Below are 21246 nucleotides of genomic sequence, written 5' to 3'. Positions count from 1 at the left end.
TTGATCTCTACTTCTTCGCTTATTAATTGGTTAAAATGATATATTGCTGTTTCAATATTCAACCCTTTATGAGTCACATCAGGAAACCAGTAGCAATATTTGAAACCAACGAAATTAGAAAGGACTGAATATGAGTCACCTCAAGAATAAGCACAAAAATAACAGAATCCTTCTTCTTCTTCTCTGGTGAATATTGCAACCTCTAGATATTTGGCAATTGTCGCTGGTGTGATTTCGGAAGCTGATTATGTTTTTATTCCAGAATCGCCTCCCCCACATGAGTGGGAGACGAAGATTTGCGACAAATTAGAACAGGCAAGACCAAAACTATATCGAGGAATGAACTTTCTGTCTGTGTACCTTCACACCCGTGTCTGTCATTTCCCCCAACGTTCACAACCCCTTCCCTCTGTTAATTGTCAAAATTTACTATTCATCCAACGTGAAACAAGAACACTTTCCACTCTCCCGTATATCCGAAGCTCGAACGGTTTAGTTTAGTTTATACCGGCCCCGAGAAACCATTACGGCGAAGCAAAAGTTAAAGAGAAATAACCGCATCGATCAACGCACAGATTCAGGCTCTCTCTCAAGATCAACCAATCCATTTCATTTCATCCATCCACAGTTACCTAGCTGTAGTCGCCGGTCTATGCGCTGAGGCCGATTACATATTCGTTCCCGAAGTTCCACCCAAATCAGATTGGCCCGAAAGACTCTGCAAGCAATTGAAACAGGCAAGAAATTCCTGCACATCTCTCGCTAGCGATTATTACGTTTTCGCCACTCACTTATATTTGCGGTATCACTTTCATTCCGTATCACCACCAGCTAGCTCTGCACGCACGGAAACATGGTTTTGCTTATCTCCGCCCCAATCGGTTTCCTAATCATTCGGCTAATCATACCTTTTTTTTGCTACGTTTTGATTTATTTTATTCATATGGAAACACCGATCCATAATCACAAACACATACACACACATGGACGAAGATTTTCGTGATGGTATTGCCTATCCCAAGCGTATCACGATGAAGCTGTCTCGTGATTGATTTGTTTACATTTTCTAGTCAAGGTTGTTTGAACATTGTTGTTGATGTAAAACTCACGTTTCCCTCGAATGTATCACTGCCAATGCAACTATGTTTGTCGTGTTAGTTTTGGGAAAGGAATGACAAATATTGTAGATTTTATTTTTAATATCATTTGTTTTGTTGTAATCTTCTTGAAGTTTTTTGAGATGTACATAGATTATTATACGATTTTCTGTTTATTGGATTGTCCATCTTTATCATCTACAGGGTGGCGCATAAGTCACGTAACCGATTTGCACAAAAAAAATTCGTATAAAAAAAAGTCTTCCGATACAAAATCTTTATTCTCGAATAAAAAACGATACAAAGTCGACAACTGAACCGTTTAAGAACCAGCATGCTCGATAGCTGCAGCGCGATCGTTATTTTTATTCCTTCAGAGAACGTTGCGTGACCTATGCGCTACCCTGAAGTTTAGTTTAGTCTTCCAAAATCCGAAATATCAAAGAACATATCGACCTCATTGTTGTTGGTATATAGCCCAGTCGATTCTTTCTTTCAGTGATTTTATTCAGAGCTGGTTTTATTTGTAGTCAACAAAATACAAAATCAAATTTCAAGGAAATGAGGGCCTTTGAACAGATGAACAGATGAACTTCGAAAGAAGATACATAGTAACTTCCTAATTCTCCATTGTTTTAGCGGATTTCGTTGTGCACAAATTGAAATAAATTAACTGCGGAAATGCTGCCTTGTACTTGGTATTGCCTTAGTCGATCGATTTATTCATACAATGCGACGAATTTTTTAATATTTGTTTTTAGTTCAAGACTATAGATTGTTCCAATGTTAAATCCTACCATTGAGAAACCATATACAAAATGCTCAAATACCTGCCAAGCATTTAATTTAATTGAGTTTATTTTTTTAGAGGAAACGCCCTCGATGACTATCATCGTCTGCAGCTTCACAATATACTTTTAGTTTTTGTTCCTAAATCTACTTTACTACTTACGATCACATGGGAATTTCACAATCACATCGCGATTTCGTATTACTTCATTGGACTAACGTGACTATCTTTTGGAACTGGGTCAATTGATATGCAGGTCTTACTACTAACATTTCATGCAATTGTGATCAAGGATATCATGATATCGACTGATTGTCGATTTAGAGGTTTGGGAAGTACCCTCATGCATATCAGTTCGTGATTTCTTAGCAGATCACCATCTTTATATCATGTTCCTCATATATGTCTTCATTGAACATACTATTGTTCAAGGAAGCGCAGCGGGTTGACCTCACTTCCCCAAACCCACTTCGCAATTCTTCTTACTCAAATGGTTCCGGAATCTTTCTAGCAGATGGTCTCTATTTTTGGTCTGCACTTCCAGCCTCCTGGGCCACAAGATTCATACGAATAAAATACATTCTTGTTGGTTGGATGGCAAGGATATTCTCGGGCCATGCCACCAGGCCAGGGAGAGGAATCTGCACCGTGGAAAGATGCTTAGAAGTTCTTGTTCTTCTTAAATACAGAGGGAAAGGATCAAGGATCCGGTTTATCCATTGTTGATTTGTCAAATTTTGTGAAATAATTCGGTATCTTTAAGTAACAAGTTGAGACCTCTTTCAGCTGCCCACTGATCACTGGCTTCGGTAACTTCCTGCATCCTGATCAGGGATGGTAAAAAATCACATTCAACGATCAATGAATAAGTATATCCCTCTAGTCGGATGTTTTTAAATCACCCCCAGCAGGCGAGGCTCTTTTATTCTTCATATGTACACAGAGAGAATACTTGGAACGGTGAGCAACCAAGATCTCAAAAAAGAAATATGAGAGCGGAATCCCAACTGCTTGCACTCTCGAAGCATTACTTCTACTACTCAGGTTTTATCGTGAGTGCAAGCCACAACCGATTAATCCCATTCCATAGAGCGGATGATGAGTTCTTGATCGGAAAGTGTAACAAGAGACGATCAACTGAAATCTTACGACACTCATCGAGGGATTTTTAATTCTGCAATTGATGCAATTGATTAATTTTATTACCAGCAGATTTGGGCGAATCTCATCCCGCCCAAAATCGTTTTTAGATTCCAATAATTCTGAACATTCACATTTCTCTCCAAATAATTTTTCCAACAGTAATTCAATTAGTGACTTCACGAAACACCTTTCGAATTCGATTGAATTTCAGACCCTTTTTTATTTTGTAGATAAAACGGATCACATATTTGATTAATTCAATTCTGTGTGGTTACGTTCTTCGTTGCGAATAAATGTAATGAAATAGTATGGACGTATGATATTCATGTATCGTGGACTTCCGACATATGTGGCAGTAGATTTGTCGAACGACTAATGTTTTTTTATATCCCTTCAAACTTGTTGCATCTCTCAAGTGTACATACTGCTTTGACCGCAGATTTGCATGGTAGAATCTGGTTAATTTCAGGTATTCAGTCTTCATATTGTCGAATGAATACTGTTGGAACAATAGGTATCGCAGCAAATGATTATCAACATCTTACCTTATCATCAAACGGTATGCGAATAATTTCAGTGAACTGACGGCATTGGAATATATGCTTAGTGAGGACCACACAATTATTATCAGAGCGAATAAACGTCCGACTGGAAGTCATGAACATCAATTCAATGTGCCCAAGATAAATTTATCCTTTGAAGGTCATTAACCTTTCTAAAGATGATCAGATGGAATATATTCCAATGTCGTCTGGAATAACCTGTCCAACACCTTATGATCGTAATATTGTTTTTGCTATTATTCTGATGTTTCATAACACGGCACTCTATTGATTATTCGCCGAAAATGAATAAAAAATATCCTTGAAGTTAGCCTACGGTTTTAGTAGCAGTGCAATATGGTGAGCCAGTCTCAGGATAAGAAAACATTTAAAAATAAAGCTTTTTTTTTGAATGAATCAATAGTAAAACAAAACGTCAAAAAATATTCAGCTTTGTGATAGCAGATAATCATTATCCATTTGAGTTGTATGAGTATTCCATTCCCCCACAAACTGTGGATAGTCTATCTGCATACAAATTATGTAGAGTGCCACAATCCAAAAAAATTATGAGCAAATATTTACGTGCTTAAACAAAAAAACACATGTTGACATATTTGCGCTAATTTATGTTTTTTATTAATTCAAGGTAATCAAGGTCTTTTCTAGACACCAGTTTACTCGGCCCCGAAAAAAGTGGTCTGTATTTGGGCAGGCGGAAAAATATATCTCGCAAGACCACGTGTTCGATGTCGTAAAAGCCTTGGCCAATAACGCATTTACATTAACTCATAAAATTAGTGATTTGAGAGGGATTATTGTTTGTAGTCTCTTGATTAATTTAAACACCATCTGAGAAATCCTCCGTGAAACATGAAACATTAAAGTCGTCCTATCTGCTGTAGCGCATTTTTTTTATTTTACCCAGTTTCATCGAAGTAAACGCGCTCGGAAAGGAAAATTGAACGCCCGGATGAGAGAGCGAGAATCGTACGTCATAGAGACACTCATTCCCATGGAGCAAATTCTTGTTAGGAGTTGAAAGCAAAACGAGGAAGGAGAGTAACTCAATTATTCGAACTAGTTTCAGTCTAGCAATGCTTTGGTCAACTCAGAGTTACCAAGAGAAAATCATTTGGTTATGATGGGTGAGGATTAATAGTTAGTCGCAGTTTGCACAGATTACGATCTGTGCAGTTTGCGATTAATCGTAAATCACATCATGCTCCCTTGTTTTCCATCCTTGATCCTGATGCGTGGATTTATGTGCGTGCGAAACCAAAGGAAAATCGCACATCATTGTTGATTGAACAGGCTCCAGGGTTGCCAATTATAATTTAAAAAATCAGGATAAGTGAAAATAAAAATCTGGAAGAAATCAGAATTGGTCATATTAGGTTGCCCGAAAAGTTCGTGACGATTTTTGGGAAAACAAAAGCATCATTTTCATAGACAGATAGATGCACAATTTTGTTCCAGTCATTTGCCATCTTTCACATAACATAAAAAAAATCTATCCTCCCAGAATATATTTGCTTTTACATCGAAAAGTGTTCACTGTATTTTAGAGTCGAAGATTTCGTCCTTGAGAGAATTTTGCATGGATCAGAACCTATGATAATCTGTAGGTGCGATAACTGGTTAGTTCAGTTGGAGGGACAGCACTTCCTGGCCAGACTCCAAAATAATTTGTAGAGTGATCAAAAAGACATGAAGTTCACCATTTCCCTGATGGAAAACAACGCCTATCATATTGACTAATTATGGAATTTAGGTCTGGATGCATTTTTTATTCATGTTTCGGACAGATTACTCCCCGAATGAGAAAAGCATATCAGTAGAGCAATAATTGAAGATTGCTTTCAAATTTTGATGTTATTTGGTTCGATTCTATAAATCTTATTATATTGAATTTGAATTCAAAAAAGTTCTCTTGGGTAATTTTACACACTGAAACGAATTCCTCCACCAATAACTTCACGGCTATACACATCATCCTCACTAAGGTCATGTTGTGCCTTTAACTTAATCTCGTTATAAACCCTTAGATTCGAAAAATATTCTGGTTCCATGAAATTATCTTACCCTGTTTTGAAAATCTCAGAAATCTTAGTTTGGAGGTGAAGAATTTGAGGCTCTACTCGGTCAAGATCCGTGACAAACACAACAAGAACTTGGATTAGCTCACCAAACCATATATGGTCGTTTAAAAGCAATGGGAATGATCCGGAGAATAGGACATTGCTCCACTGCTGACACTGCTCTAACGGCATAAAAAAGGGTTTTTTTTTGCATCGAATTGTTACTGGCGATGAAAAGTCCGTCACGTGGAACATTTGGTTTTTGCATTATTCCCCACACTCATTCGTTCCACTGTCTCACTGAGAATTTCCGCCCGAAATTTTCATACGCATCTTCGATCAGCTGACAGTGGAAGGGAACAAAATTCCATACAAGAAAATATCATCTCACTGACACCGCGTCAGACGTTTAAACGCGTGTTCGTGTGTGTTTTCCTAGTATGTTTCTAGCCCCGGTCCCATTTTTGTGCCGCTTATTGCACACACATCGATGGGCAACGGCACATTTGAGTGCTGAGTTTATGGGTGTATGACCAACGAAAATTTCACCAGGACGCAATGAAAGGTGATATTTTCGGCTTGAGCATTCACTGACATCGAGAATGAACTGATATTTCTGTTGATGGAACGAAAACTATATCAAAACAAACGAGATGGTGAGCCAGCGGTCGTAGGCACAGCGGCACCGCGATAGAAAGAAGTGAAGAATGTCGGTGGAGATATTTTGCACTGATAAAATTTGCTTTTCGATTTCAACATGTTCATTCGAAATTTTGCATCCTTGGTTGATAGAGGTCCTAGTGCAGTGGTTTTCAACCTTTTTTGCTCAATTCCCCCCTTTACGAAAATTAAGCCCAGTGCTTCCCCCCTATAAGTATTTTGTATGAAAGCCTGTAGTATATCTGTAGCATTTGTAAGAATACAAACGGTTTTCAAGTTATATTCGCAACAAATTGGATTTTATGCTTGTATCTGATTACAAGAAAAAAGGTATATAGAGCTTGGAAAATCATTATGGCACCTGCACCTGAACGATTTCCGCCAAAACCCTAATTCTTGAGAGCGTTGTCGAAAAGCACACCTCAGGTCTTCGATATCCACTCTGTTACGGTGTTTTGTTCCCATTAGTGGCATTGTAGTAAATCCAGATTCACTACGTAAAGGACAACAACACTCGTAACGCTTATTTCGCATATCAGAATAAGAATCGATCATTTGCAGATCAATGAGTTTGTTCTGAAATTGAATTTTCGTCACTGCCAGTCGGAAGGCATTTCAAACCATACATTTTTCTTTTATATGGTCTTCTGTATTGTTTCGTCGTCTGGTCTATCATCATTCACTGAGGAAAGTCTTTCAAACATTGCGAAGTTGTTCAATTGAACATTACATTTCAGATTTAGAAATGTTTGCCGAGGATCGCAAATTTTAGCGTATCCGATAGTTTTTGTGGCTATTTTTGCTAATCATTGTCATCCTCAAGGCGATCTAATGTTGCATTTGATGACCGCTTTCTTCCGTTTTTTTTTTTTCATTTGGGCAATCAAGATATCTTATTTATCTAAATGTAATGTACGTGTACTCCTAAATGTCTCAACGATTCTGAAAATTTATGATTTCACATGCTGGTGAAATATAATAATATACAAGACTTACAGGTACCAGCTCTCGGTAAAGTGGAATCTTTTCAACCCACTTACGTAAACAGATATGAATCCAGGAAATTAGAAAAAAAATAGTGATTAGTACCTGTTGAGGGACGAGTAGTATCAACGCATTGGTAGTGTAACGGAAACAATCCGTCGCGGAATACACGAATCATTCACTCCAAAAACACTCATCCTGCACGTGCGTGGTCATTTCCCATTTTTGCGAAATTCTTGCGAAGCAGTTATGAAACAAAAACAAAAATGATTGGCACTTACATCATAGACAGATTAAACAAACACCCGCTTTCATTAGGCAACCATTCTAGTTATTGGCATGGGCACGCATAGAAAGCGCTTTAATTGTTTGTGCTAATAGAAATGCTCGGGAAATCAGGAACAAGCTGAGGTAGAGAAGCTGTTACCACCGCCTCGATCAGCAGATATAATGTCCTGCGAAAGTAATCTAACCGAATGAAATCCAAAAGTTGAATTCTCCAATAACGACGGAAAAAGTGTATTGCCTCCCATCTCCCATTTTGTTACGAAGAACAAATCTAGTATTTATTTTCCATCCCCTCTCATCTCTATCTTATACGTTCAATCGCCATATTTTATCATCAGATTATGTTCATTTGTTATTTTGTAGTTACTTAGCTGTCATGGCCGCTTTAGCTAGTGAAGCAGATTTTGTATTCATTCCGGAAGATCCAGTCTCCCACAGCTGGCCAGACAAATTGTGTGACAAAATCCTACAGGTACGCAGTTCCGCCTAGCCAATATCCAAGCGGCTAACGCTTTACCGTTTCTTATCTTAACGTTCCGTTTCTTCCGTTAATTTTGGGTTTCCTTTTATGAAGGCCTTAAGTTAAAACGATTACCCCCTTACAATACTCGCGGTTCTATGAAATATAACCAGGGCTTTATTTGTGTTATTGTCTAGTTTTTTTTTGCGGGCCATTTGATGTATATAATATGTGGTGATGGTGGCATTAGTTAGATTTTTTAGGGTTCAAAGTGTTGTGCTGTCCCAAGTTCACGGGCAGCCCGGTGTAAATAGAACGTTGCAATGATCATAGCAGAGTTTGTTGAAGAGTGATCGAGCGCAGGACTTACGGTATCAGAACCATTTATACACATTCGAGCATTTCCCATTTCAGTATTATTTTCGGTAAGATCAGGATTAGGTCACTGAATGTTCACTTAGGTTTTTCCAAATTGGTGTTTTTATTCACTTCATATAGCAATAATAACCTTTGATCGTAACACACAAATCATACCACATTGATGTTGATTGGCTTAAACATAATTGAGAATAGCAGTGTCGATGTTTAGCAATAGCAAATAATTCATGTCGCGTGTAAAAAATCATTGCCACAAAACAAAATAAAAAAAGAATCACTCGGTGACCTCATCATCGCTTCTGACGCCTAGAATGTTGAATTCGTTTGAAATCTATCGCTTATCGTATTTACCTCTAACCCATATATTTATCGCACCGATCGCAGTATGAATCTCATGTTTACACGATAACTGATGCTCTATTTTTACACATATTGTGTCTATCGTGCTTCATGCACGCGTTTGTTTTGATTGCGTTACGGTTAACAGGAACGATCGGCCGGTCAGCGCTTGAACATTATCATCGTGTCGGAGGGAGCTATTGATCGCGAGGGTAAACCAATCACGGCGGAGAAAGTCAAGGAGGTGGTGGTGGAGAGGCTGAAGCAGGACACAAGAATCACTGTGCTCGGTCATGTCCAGCGCGGAGGAAACCCGAGCGCATTCGATCGTGTTCTGGTGAGACCCATCAACAATTTATTCCGCTTTTGTTTTAGATCAATAGAAATTTTCCTTTTCTCCAACAGGGATGCCGGATGGGAGCGGAAGCCGTTATGGCCTTGATGGAAGCCGATGATAACACCGAACCATGTGTAGTGTCGCTCGATGGTAACCAAGCGGTTCGTGTTCCACTGATGGAATGTGTGCAGCGCACGAAGGCTGTTGCCCAAGCGATGGCGGACAAGAACTGGGATTTAGCTGTTCAGCTGCGCGGACGGTCCTTCGCTAGAAATTTGGAAACCTACAAAATGCTGACCCGGCTGAAGCCACCCAAGAGTGCCTTCGATGAGCAAGGACATGGTTTAAGCGGATATACGATGGCTGTCATGCATATAGGAGCCCCCGCTTGCGGTATGAATGCCGCTGTTCGATCCTTTGTCAGAAACTGCATTTACCGTGGTGATACCGTGATGGGTATTCACGACGGTATTGAGGGTTTAGTTGCCGGAAATATCAAAAAGATGGAATGGTCTGACGTTACCGGATGGGTTGGCCAAGGTGGTGCGTTCCTCGGTACCAAGCGTACGCTCCCGGAAAACAAATTCAAAGACATTGCAGCTCGCCTGAAGGAGTTCAACATTCAAGCTCTGCTCATTATCGGTGGTTTCGAGGCCTACCATGCCGCGGGTCAGATGGCGGATCAGCGAGATAACTTCAAGGAGTTCTGCATCCCCATTGTGGTTATCCCATCGACCATTTCGAATAACGTTCCCGGAACGGAATTTTCCCTGGGAGCTGACACTGGGTTGAACGAGATCACCGAAATTTGCGATCGTATCCGTCAGTCCGCTCAGGGTACGAAACGCCGTGTGTTTGTTATCGAAACCATGGGAGGTTATTGTGGGTACTTGGCAACAGTGGCAGGTCTAGCCGGCGGTGCCGACGCCGCGTACATCTACGAGGAGAAGTTCTCTATCAAGGATCTGCAACAGGATGTATATCACATGGCATCGAAGATGGGTGACGGCGTCCAGCGTGGTTTGATTCTGCGCAATGAGAAAGCCTCGGATAATTATAACACCGAGTTCATCTACCGCTTGTACTCCGAAGAGGGCAAGGGATTGTTCTCCACCAGAAGCAATGTGTTGGGTATGATGAATCGAGCATTCTTTGCAATTCTTTTGAATATGGTTCTAACAAATTCTATCACTTCGCAGGTCACATGCAACAGGGTGGGTCACCAACTCCCTTCGATCGTAACATGGGTACGAAGATGGCCGCCAAGTGTGTGGAGTGGTTAGTCGAGCAGCTGAAGGTCAACACCCAACCAGATGGTTCTATCAACGCTAAGTCGCCGGAGAGCGCCTGTCTGCTGGGTTTGGTTCGTCGCCAGTATAAATTCTCTCCGCTTAAGGATCTGATTGCAGAGACTAACTTCGAGTGAGTAATATGCATCATAAATAGAATATTGGAATATTTCATCTTTTCCCTCGAGTACGAGAGCAGTATGATAAGCACCTGATCTAGACAAGAGCTATCGAGTGAAAGTTCTATATTCTATATTACAGTGGAACCCCGATTATTCGCGAGCGGATGATTCGTGGTGCGGATTATGCGCGACAGCGAGTTCCATAGTAAATTCATAGGGCGTCCCAGAATTTTTCAGGAATGATAGGCTCACGCACTTTTGTTTTTGGTCATGACTTTCACTTATCTGACCGCTGGTGTACACTACCATCTAGATTGATAGTTTAATGATTTCTGTATCGATAAAACATAATGTTCATGCTGAAATATCTTTTTTGTGTTTGGAACTCATTTTTAGTCCTTTATTGTGATATATCGGGGTTCTAGTGTATTACTAAACATTCTAAACAATTTAAACACAATACTGCTGTGAAGGCTACACTATTCTATAATTTCTTCAGTCTACACTATCATGTACTCTACCGGGAAAGTGAATTATATCGGCGTGTTTGTTGTGCTTCGGAGCGAAGTCTCTCTTTCTAGAGGCGAGCGAATTGCGAAGTTTAAAGGCTCTTAAATCCAAGAAAGAGGAAGAAGTTTTTTCCTTTAATCCTATTCCGGTGTGTTTCGGGTTATTCGCTTTACGATCCGACCATTTTCCCCAGGCACCGAACACACCTTTATTGCTCGTGGAGGCGATCTGGCGTAGTGATAACATACATGCCTCTCACGCTAAAGGTCACGAGTTCAATTCTCACTCCCCACTCCCGACATTCTTCCAAAAATGGAAGTAAAAAGTGACGAACCAGCCAAATGAGTTGAAAATCACTATAATACAGATATAAAAAAAAAACCTTTATTGCTTCGATGGAAAGACAGTGGGAAGCGCGCGTAAATGTCTTATGGCGGGTTTACATTAGGGAGATATATAGCTATAGATGGATTTATTCACGTGAAAATAGGTGTAAGCGGGTGAGAATAAATATGATACACTTATTCGAGGTATATATAACTTGAATAAATTCAGTTGTGAGAAATCACTAAAGTTGGATGCAGTTCTACTGCAGGTGAATAAATTCACCGAAAATATGAATATATTCATTATAGAAGTTCACGCTAGTGTAAACGGTTGATGTGATTTCTATAATTCTCATCATATTTCTTCACAAGAATATATCACTAGTCTAAACCCACCCTTAGGCTACATGTTGCCTCAATGGAATTCCGTTCGATCACCCCAACTAGGATATCCCAATTTGAATCGTTTGAATCAACGGATCGAGACGCACTGATTTTGAGTATCTCATGCATGCATCCGTTTGTTTAAACTACCCTAGAAAGTCTTACGATGTGATTATAAAACCGGAGATTGGTTGGCATAATTGGCTATAGACTGCCGATGATTCAAAGAAAAAATGTGAGATCCAAAAGATGGCTCAAAGTGTTTCTCAGCAATACGGTTCCGAATATAAGGGTGGAATGGATCATAAATCGGATAATTTTCTGTGTCGATGTGACCAGCATGCTAACATCATCCGCGTATGCTACACAAAAGTCGCTACCACACATGCCTTCTGGTCTTTTGAGAACAAATAGCATCATTGAGAGCGGATCGCCTTCTCTCACAAAGCATTCGAATGTGAACTCTTCTGGAAGGATCGATTTTTTAATCCAACAATTCTTTACCTGAGTCATGAATAATGTACAGCTTTCTGTATGGATATACGTTGGATGACGAAAGGATTACGCATCTTCTATCTCTGTATTCATTTTTTGGATGCCGCTTCTTTATATTCATCTTTTTCATTCGGTAACGAAACTGAAAGAGGATCACTTCTGGCAACGTTGGAGATTAGGTGAACGGTGTTAATAGCATCTACACACCTAAAGAATCGTGTCAAGTTTATATGAAGTGGAAATGAAATTTGGTCCAGTAATATTTATTTGCTCTTATATCTTATTATTTTCTGATCTTCTTCTTCTTCTTCAATGGCACTAACGTTCCTAGAGGAACTTCGCCGTCTCAACGTAGTATTACTTTCGTCATTTTTATTAGTACTTAGTTGAGATTTCTATGCCAAATAACACGCCTTGAATGCATTCTGAGTGGCAAGCTCTAGAATACGCGTGCTCACAGTGCAAGTCGGAGGAAATTTCTTTGATGAAAAATTCCACCGACCAGAACGGGAATCGAACCCGAACACCCGGCATGTTAGTTATGACGCTAACCACTCGGCCACGGGAGCACATTATTTGCTGATCACATCGACCGTATCCTTGATTTACACAATATGATTGCTGAACCTGGTGAGTAAATTTGGAAAAACCGTCATGCCTCAAAGCTGTACCCTGTCAAACATTGTATTGAGTGCATCCCACATCCAAAAATTAGTTCAAAACTCCTCCTCAACAATAGCCTCAACCCATATCGTACCGAACTGCAATTTTTTTTTTGCGAAAGCCATTAGTGTAATTTTGATTATTGGTGCTCAAATAAACCAATTGTTCCAAAATGTTTTCCAATCTTCCATTTACCGGCAAATGACGAAAAATCAAAAAATCCAGAAATTGAAAATTAGCTGCATTTTTCTTCCCTGTAGAATGTTCACTCGAATTGATTTCTTCCTACAGAACAATGCCGTTTATTCAAGTAATACTGTAGAAATGTTTATAAATTCTCATATTCTGTTCTTATTTATTAGGTTATGTTAGGTTATGCACTTTTGACACATTATTGCTTTACGCCAAATTTATTGCCCAATAAAATTATACAAAATTGAATGAAATTTATGATAAGGTGTAGCTGATAAACTAAGCTCTCATTTAATGTTAAAACATTGGCCGAATGTCTGCTTTGTAAAGCCACATATTATCAAAGTTGCTGTTCGATTTCTCGAACACTTGGTACGATAAAGGTTAATTTCTGTTCGACTATTGAATATCTGTTCAGAAGAGCAGTACATCAACTGTACGACTCCTTCAGGACCCAAGTCCTTGGTGAAGCTGTGCTTCGTGTCAATAAGCTTCGACTTATTTCGGTTTGCTTTCATTGATGCGATGCAGCTGTCATTGTCTTCCTTGATAAGTGTAGGTGAAACAATCTTTTCTCTCACATCCAGAGCCGACCTTCCTGATTTTTCAGGATTTCCCAGACTTTTTTACACTTTCCCTGATATCCTGACAAACACTCAATTTCGCTTTATTTTTCGGCAATGATCCTGATTTCTCCTGATTTTTGTACATCTTACTTTATCAGTATAATTAGCCGTAATAATTATACTGGAATCCCTTTCAAAGCTCTTCAGTTCGCACTTCATAATACTTACTTTTTCTTTCGTTTAATATCTATCTATTTCGAAGCGATTCGCGTTATCGAAGGTTCAGTGTCGACATTTATTGGAGCTTGAAATTGACATGAGAAATAGATAGTCTATCAGATTAGCTCGATGGCAATATTTTGAATGAAATTAATTATTTTATGCTTTTCAAATGCTTGAAAAACGTATTCCTGACTCTTATTCAACTGTTCGTCTATACATCTTTTAACATTTTCACAAAAATTATAATAGAAAATCATTTGTAGATACAGTTTATTCGAAAAATCGTACAACGAATTTGATAATTTTCCATGTCTTTGGAGAGTAACCGTATGGTAATGTTTTTGCTCCAAATGATAGCTTAATTTATTAGCTATCACCTACCATTAAGTTCATTCAATTTTGTATAACTTTATTGGGAGCTAAATTCGGTTTCAAGCAAGCAAGTGCGGAAAGTGCATAACCTAACATTACCTAAAAAATAATAAAACCCAATAAAATACAAGAATATTAGGCATTATTATTCAATGTGATACACTATTGCTGCTTTGTATCATTGTAAACAAACAATGCTCCAATTTACATTCTAGTGTGTAGGCATTGGTGACTACCATACACTGCATGATTTTCATATGAGTGTATGCAAGCACTGAGCGTAAACGAATGTTTTCGTATTTTTCAACTGTCAAGTTTCTATGAGACCAGTTACGTTTTCCGTTGTTTTAGTTGTTTTGATCAATAAATCTGGAAAATACTGAAGGGAAAAGTGCTCACGGAGAGAGGAGAAAGATACATCGATGCATTTCTTTTTTTATGTTGGTATCAGAGAAATTGCTCGTCGGATTTGACGATCCCATCAAGTAGTGCTCAATTATTTGGCGAGTCCTCAAGGATACGTTAAGGAGGAGAGAGCTCCACGTAAATCGAGGCTCTCTGACCGTGATAAACGGAAAATAGCTAGAACAGGTCCGAAAACCTCAAAATCGCATGTGCAAATAAAGCAATATTTCAACTACTCAACTACTCGGGTGACAATTCGTCAATTTTTGGTAAGAAAATCCTCATATAAAGAAGCCTAATATGTGAAAGCTCCTCATCTTACACCATCTCACATCGGAAGACGTCTGAGTTTTGCCAAAGCTCACATGAACCGACAGTGGGACACGGTATGTTATGACAAAGAATGTTTTTAAAAGAATACATTTTACTATATACCATAACGAAAAGTTCTTCAATGTATAGGTTATCTTCACTGACGAAAAAAAGTTCAATTTGGATGTTCTTCATGGTTTCAACGGGTATTGTATTTTTCAAACAGGAATTTGGTTTGGACGGGATTCTGTCTAACCGGAAAGCTCAAGATAGCTTTCACACCACTCAAGGATTACACACATGTTCTGGAATCCTCTCTCCTACCGTTTTTGCGTGGATATCGCCACAAAAAAAATCACATTCCAGCAAAACAATGCTGCTATTCATACCAGCAAGTAAACTAAACAATGGATTGAGGACCAAAAACTTAATGTTTGGACTGGCCAGCTCGCTCTCCAGACTTGAATCCTATTGAAAATCTCAGAGATCTTTGTACTCAGAATCTACACTGAGGGAAAATGGTATACCACGATTGAAGAGCTCAAGGTCGCTATTTCGGAAAAATGGAAAAATATCGAGAAATCTGTTCAGCAGAATTTGGTAAACAGTATTCCAACACGAATTTTCCAGGTTATTAGTCGAAATGGCAAAGTTGCCAATTATTGACATGTAAATCAGCGGATTGTTTTGAATTTTTCATTGATAATACTTATGAATTTTGAAATGGTCTGATAGAAACTGGACAGCTGAAATTATCATATTTAAGCACAATAAATAAACAAACTCCCGTGGCCGAGTGGTTAGCGTCAAACCTAACATGCCGGGGGTTCGGGTTCGATTCCCGTTCTGGTCGGGGAAATTTTTCTTCAAAGAAATTTCCTCTGACTTGCACTGTGGTCACGCGTATTCTAGAGCTTGCCACTCAGAATGCATTCAAGGCGTGTTATTTGGCATAGAAATCTCAACTAAGTACTAATGAAAATGACGCAAGTAATACTACGTTGAGACGGCGGAGTTCCTCTAGGAACGTTAGTGCCATATAAGAAGGAGAAGAAGAAATAAACAAACAACTCTTTTGAACGAAATTGACTTTAAATATACTTTATTCTAAGCATTCAACAATGTATGAATGTATCTTGTTGAAATACTAACTGTGTTGCAACGAAATAGATCAGGGTGGTCTTATAGAAGTTGAACAGAGTGTAGGTGTCGTGTTCCACCAGGGCAACCCCAAACTTCATGCCTCTTCGACAACACGACAAATTGTTTTGGATTCGGGCTGAGAGATGTTATTCCACCATCTAAACTATAAAATTCTCTCAAGCACAAAAACTTCGACTCTATAGACAGTAGTAGACAGTAGTAGAATCCATTGTAACTCTTGAAGACACTCCGCTAATGCAACATTCTCGGCTTCAGTGCTCGATGAAGCAACTCACTTTTACTTGTGACAGCCTCCTGCGATGGTTCTGCCACGAAATTAGAATAGATGTCCAGAACCTGACTAGCGATCGGACCCATACGTGTTCACAATACATTCCTGATGCGTATTGGTGCATCATAGACAATTGCCGCAAACTCGCAAAGTGACGTAAGCGCTAGGAGGGAAGAATTTTCAGTACAAGGTTATTCTTAAAATTGCATGTAAAATTAGCGTATGCATACACTACGAAAATCAGATATGTACATGATGTGGACGGTAAGACATTGCCATCGGCTTGATTTAAAAAAAAGGCAGTTTTGTTCAAACTGTGCTACCAACGCCGGTTTGTTGTGAAAACAGTGAATCTCGATCGCTCTTTCCACAATCGATTGGCGTACATTTGTCAAAGTATGCGATAATCTGCTTCCAATTAATTATGGACAGCACCGATTTCTTCCAATCCAAAATGCAATTAAAATTATCCGATGTAACGTTTGCATAAAAAAAAATGGACGAAAACTGCCGATTTTTCATTTTTCACGCACTGATGAAACTACCTATGCAGCATCAATCATAGTAACCCATGAGTCAGCTGAAAAAAATTTACAGCTCTATCAGTTGAACTCTAACCGTTATGGCGAAAACAGTGAAGCTACTCCGTTCAGAAGTGTGCGCGTTCAAAGAACGATACCCCGCCGCGTCGAAAACGGTCATCGTGCGGCACTTTGTGGACACCGGAAACGCCCGTTCCGGCATCTGCAACATCTCGGCACTATTGGACAACAAACAGAGCATCGAAAGCCCGGTTCCGAACGGTCGACGACCCTGAGCGACAAGAAGTTCCAAAGGATGCTGACGAGGAAGATCGAGGCAAAAGTGGCTACATCGCGGCGTGTGCTTGGCCGGGAGGTCGACGCAATCGGCCAAACAGTGATGGTCAAATCGATTTTCCCGGCGAATCGCGACGTGGCGGTGGTGATGGACGACGAGACCTATCTCACCCTGGATGGCAACGACTGACAGGGCACTTCGTATTTTACTTCCCCCACGAAGGAAGTGAGCTCCGAAGTGAAGACACACCAAGTTCCCCAAGAAGGTGCTGCTGTGGTTGACAATCAGCGAGAAGGGGATGTCGAAGTCGCTCTTCTTTCGCTCCTGACTGGTCGCGAACGGTGAAATTTACCATACCATAAGGGCGAAGACGCGGTGGGTGTATCTGGCGTAGGCCCACTACTCGTAGCGGTCGTTAGAGCAGATGGAGCGGCTGAATATCGATGTGGTACCCTAGTCGATGAACCCACCCAACGTCCCCCAGTTGCGTCCCATTGAGATCTACTCCAACAATTCTGTCGCGAAAACTTAGAAGGAATTGATGAATAAAACGAAGAAAGAACTCAAAAGCATGCCTACACGCATGTTTTCGTCCGCCATGGCGAATGTTCCGGTTATCCGCCGGAAGGCCGGCCGTTTTGCAAGTAAGCTAATAATTGTTTCCTTCCATGGGAAATTTATCAAACTAAATTTTCTGTCTTAGTTTTTTTTATCACCATTCGAAAAAAAATCCATTTTTTCAATGCAAACGTTAAAACAGATAACAGATACGCGAGAATGTTTTGAGTTTTGTTACAAGATGCGTTTCGATGGAGAATTTAGAAGAGTGCACTTATTCGCCAAATCCGACATGTACCCTTCAATCAACACTCAATTTCAATTCATCCGAAAGAGGAATTGAGCAGGCGAGGAAATTAAACATCGTCAAGAAGCTTTGACCATTGATGCCTGAAGATAAAACACACAATTAGGAAATCCCTGTAATCAACAATAAAATTGTCAAGTTAGTATTTTTTTCTGTATTATAGTGACTGTCAACTGTTTGTCTAGGTCGTCACTCGGTCCACGGCTTTACTTCCAGTCCGAAGGAAGAATGTCGGGAGTGAAATTTGAACTCGTAACATTTAGCGTGAAGGGTACGGATGTTAACCACTATGCCAGATCACCTCCATCGTAGTAGTAGTAGTAATGTTGAATTGTGGAGGCATAAATTTTTCAGTTCATTTACCTCTAATCTTAAAGAAGGCTAATTAGGAAAACTAAACTCTCGGTCTTAAAAGCCACAGGCTCCCTGCCTCATTTCAACGCTATTTTCAACGAATGAACTATTGATAGTTTTTCAATTTTGTATTTTGCAATAGATTGTTATGGAATATCCAAATATAGGTGCGAAAATCTTGAAAATCTATCAAGAATGACCGATATTTAGGTTAACAATTTGTACCCTCAATATGTTCCCGAAAGACGTAATCCTACGTCAAAACATCTTACTATGGATGGCTCTTCCGCATCCTAATTTTAGTCCTTTTTTGCCTTTTTCTTTAAATTATTTAATTCCAGGATAATGATTTTTTGGTCGATCAGTGGACTTATGAGAATAAAAGGATGAACATATATTCCACGAAGAGTATCTGAACATGAACATAAACAAGATTACTATACAAAAAAAGTAACATTCTACTATTTGTTTTCTTCTCCACACCACAGGCAACGTATCCCCAAGCAGCAGTGGTGGTTGAAGCTTCGCCCTCTACTCAGAATCCTGGCGAAACACGACTCAACCTACGAAGAGGAGGGTCTTTACATTACAGTGGACGAAGAAATGTCCACCGACTCCCCAGTCGCATAAGCAGGTTATTGGTAATCCATTTGATTCGCGATATACGAGTGTATCAATGGAAAGAAACGAAAAACCTATCAACCAACAACAATAACATCGGTATTAGACTGCTTCCTATCAGTTGAACAAGAGAGATCGGAAACACATAAAAAAGACGCGCAAAGTCGAAACCCAAAGAGAAATACCTCAGAGCAACAAAACTAATATTTGTTATCAATGCATGTGCGTGTGCTGTGTATGAATTTCGTTGCCTTCTTATCGAAGCGTACGAAATAGAAAAACCCCAAGACCAGTAGATGCTCCCCATCTTCTCCTTGAAACAAAATAAACTAAAAACCTATCTCAACACATACAAATATACATTGCCCCACATATACACACCCACGATAGGATAACAGATCTAAGATTAGTTTTTTGTTACAATCGTTCAATGCCAGTTTATATTGTGAGAGAGCTTTTAATACACTGTTTACTTCCTCGGTTTTCTAAAGTCGACGGCTCACAGCTGTTAGCGTTTCGTGCCCATCATGACATATCTTTGAACAAAATCTCACCAAAAAGTCACCTTAATTTAACAACCAAACTATTTATTTGATTGCTCTATATGTGTTGAATAATTTTCTTTCGTACAAAAGTATTATGTTATTTTTATTTTCCCATTATGGTCATCAGAAGTTGAGTTTTTTTCAATATGAATTAGCTAAATAGAGTAAACTCTAAATGAAGGCAAAAGCCTTCGAAAAAACGGTATGAAATTTTAGATCGTGCAACATAAATAAAATACTGTTACAATGTCAACACTGCACAATGTTATGGTAGATATCACCGATTCCGTCATTACTCTACTCCTCGATAATTGTACCGAGCGATAGTCTTCTGGGACAGCCGTTTCTTTGGTTCCTGCTGGTGGCACGAGGCACTTCTGGTGAGTTCATACAATCGATTAATCTAACTTTGGCTCGACGGACGGACTCGCAATCACTCGGACTATTGCTAATTCGGATACGGCTGCCGTGTAAACTCTCATTTTGTTTCGCACAATACCAATGTTCAAGTTCCTCGCAGATGATCAGCGAGACCGCCTCGAAAAGGACCCCTTTCGCTTTAAAAGCTTCCACGTTTGATGATTCGATGTACCAGTGGAAGGTTTTTAGCATTGATTCGGGACCGCCACGAGATTTTAGTAGATCCGTTAGAACTGAGTTGTACTGTGGAAAATCAGAGACTAAAATCAGCAATTAAACTCGTGACTTGAAAATGCTCAACTTACCCATTTGTAATGTTTATAGGCATCGATGCTCATCTTTGTTTGTTGATTTTTCTTTGCCTCACGATGCTTTCTCAGCTCGTACAAACTTATCGTACACACATTATCTAGCGAAATCGAAGGTTGTAACCTACAAACAAAAAACAAATAGAACTATTGTTTTCGTTCGATGCTATCAAAGGGTACACAACTTACCGTTCGCAATTGTACGTTAGATAAACAACATCCACACGTGGGATAAGTTTTTCGTCCATTGGTCGAGTCTAAAAGAACGACACCCCGAAATATAGATACCACGCGGGGACACAAACCGAGGAAGGTTCCTCTCGACTCGACTCGACGATTCAACTATGCTTTGAGAAAGGACCAAATCTCACTGAGAGGCGAGCAGTGCACTAATGCGATGGTGACAACTGTCGAATTTTAATTTTATAGTAGTTGTATAGTCTACCTCCATCGGGTGCGCTCTACTACCTGCAGCTTAGGTCATTTTTCGTCGGAGGTATGTTTTTGTTTTACAGGCTATCTTTTGCAGACGATCGATGATGATGATGATGATGATGAAGATGCGTTTAAGGTGCAGAGTACGCGCGTTCCCTGTGAGATAAGTATGTCGGCACACTTCTTTCGGGAGATTTGTTTGACATGCCACAAGATAAAATATTGGCGAGACTGATGTTGGGGAGGTAATCGGTGTTGCTAGGAGTATTGTCTGGTAAATAAACTTCAAGGTTATGTCTGCCTGCGGTTACAGAGTACAATATCTCGATAGTGGATGTGAAAAATAGTATTAGATTAGTCAAGGTTCTCTATGAAGATGTGAAGAACACATTGGATTATCTTGTTTTAGATTTTATTAGGATTACAGCAAATGTGGCCGAACATATTGGGTTGTCCGGAAAGTTCGCGCAGATTTTGAAGAAAAAAT

At 39.5% G+C, this 21246-nt stretch overlaps 2 protein-coding genes across 4 annotated transcripts in view; one reads left to right on the top strand and one right to left on the bottom strand.

The window, feature by feature from the left end:
- Positions 1-19849, top strand: part of LOC129764756 (ATP-dependent 6-phosphofructokinase) — a 33724-nt gene extending 13875 nt beyond the window's left edge. Inside the window, exons 3-7 of one of the 3 annotated variants that reach the window (XM_055764215.1) lie at positions 7949-8057; positions 8911-9099; positions 9168-10230; positions 10299-10521; positions 18919-19849. In XM_055764215.1, coding sequence (XP_055620190.1) covers positions 7949-8057; positions 8911-9099; positions 9168-10230; positions 10299-10521; positions 18919-19060 — 1726 coding nt within the window. In that variant the 3' untranslated portion in view covers positions 19061-19849. Of the gene's footprint in view, positions 1-206; positions 316-628; positions 738-7948; positions 8058-8910; positions 9100-9167; positions 10231-10298; positions 10522-18918 lie in introns of all 3 variants that reach the window. The other 2 variants (XM_055764214.1, XM_055764216.1) reach the window with 2 other exon arrangements.
- Positions 19638-21033, bottom strand: LOC129764757 (uncharacterized). Its single transcript, XM_055764217.1, has 3 exons — positions 20514-21033; positions 20322-20448; positions 19638-20259 (listed from the first exon to the last, which is right to left on the bottom strand). The coding sequence occupies exons 1-3, from the start codon at positions 20570-20572 to the stop codon at positions 19894-19896; spliced, it is 552 nt and encodes a 183-aa protein (XP_055620192.1). The 5' UTR covers positions 20573-21033; the 3' UTR covers positions 19638-19893.
- Between the last annotated feature and the right edge of the window lie 213 nt (positions 21034-21246).

The sequence above is a fragment of the Toxorhynchites rutilus genome, chromosome 2 (assembly GCF_029784135.1).
Source record: "Toxorhynchites rutilus septentrionalis strain SRP chromosome 2, ASM2978413v1, whole genome shotgun sequence".
Lineage (NCBI taxonomy): Eukaryota > Metazoa > Arthropoda > Insecta > Diptera > Culicidae > Toxorhynchites > Toxorhynchites rutilus.
This window is presented reverse-complemented; position numbering and strand designations above follow the sequence as displayed.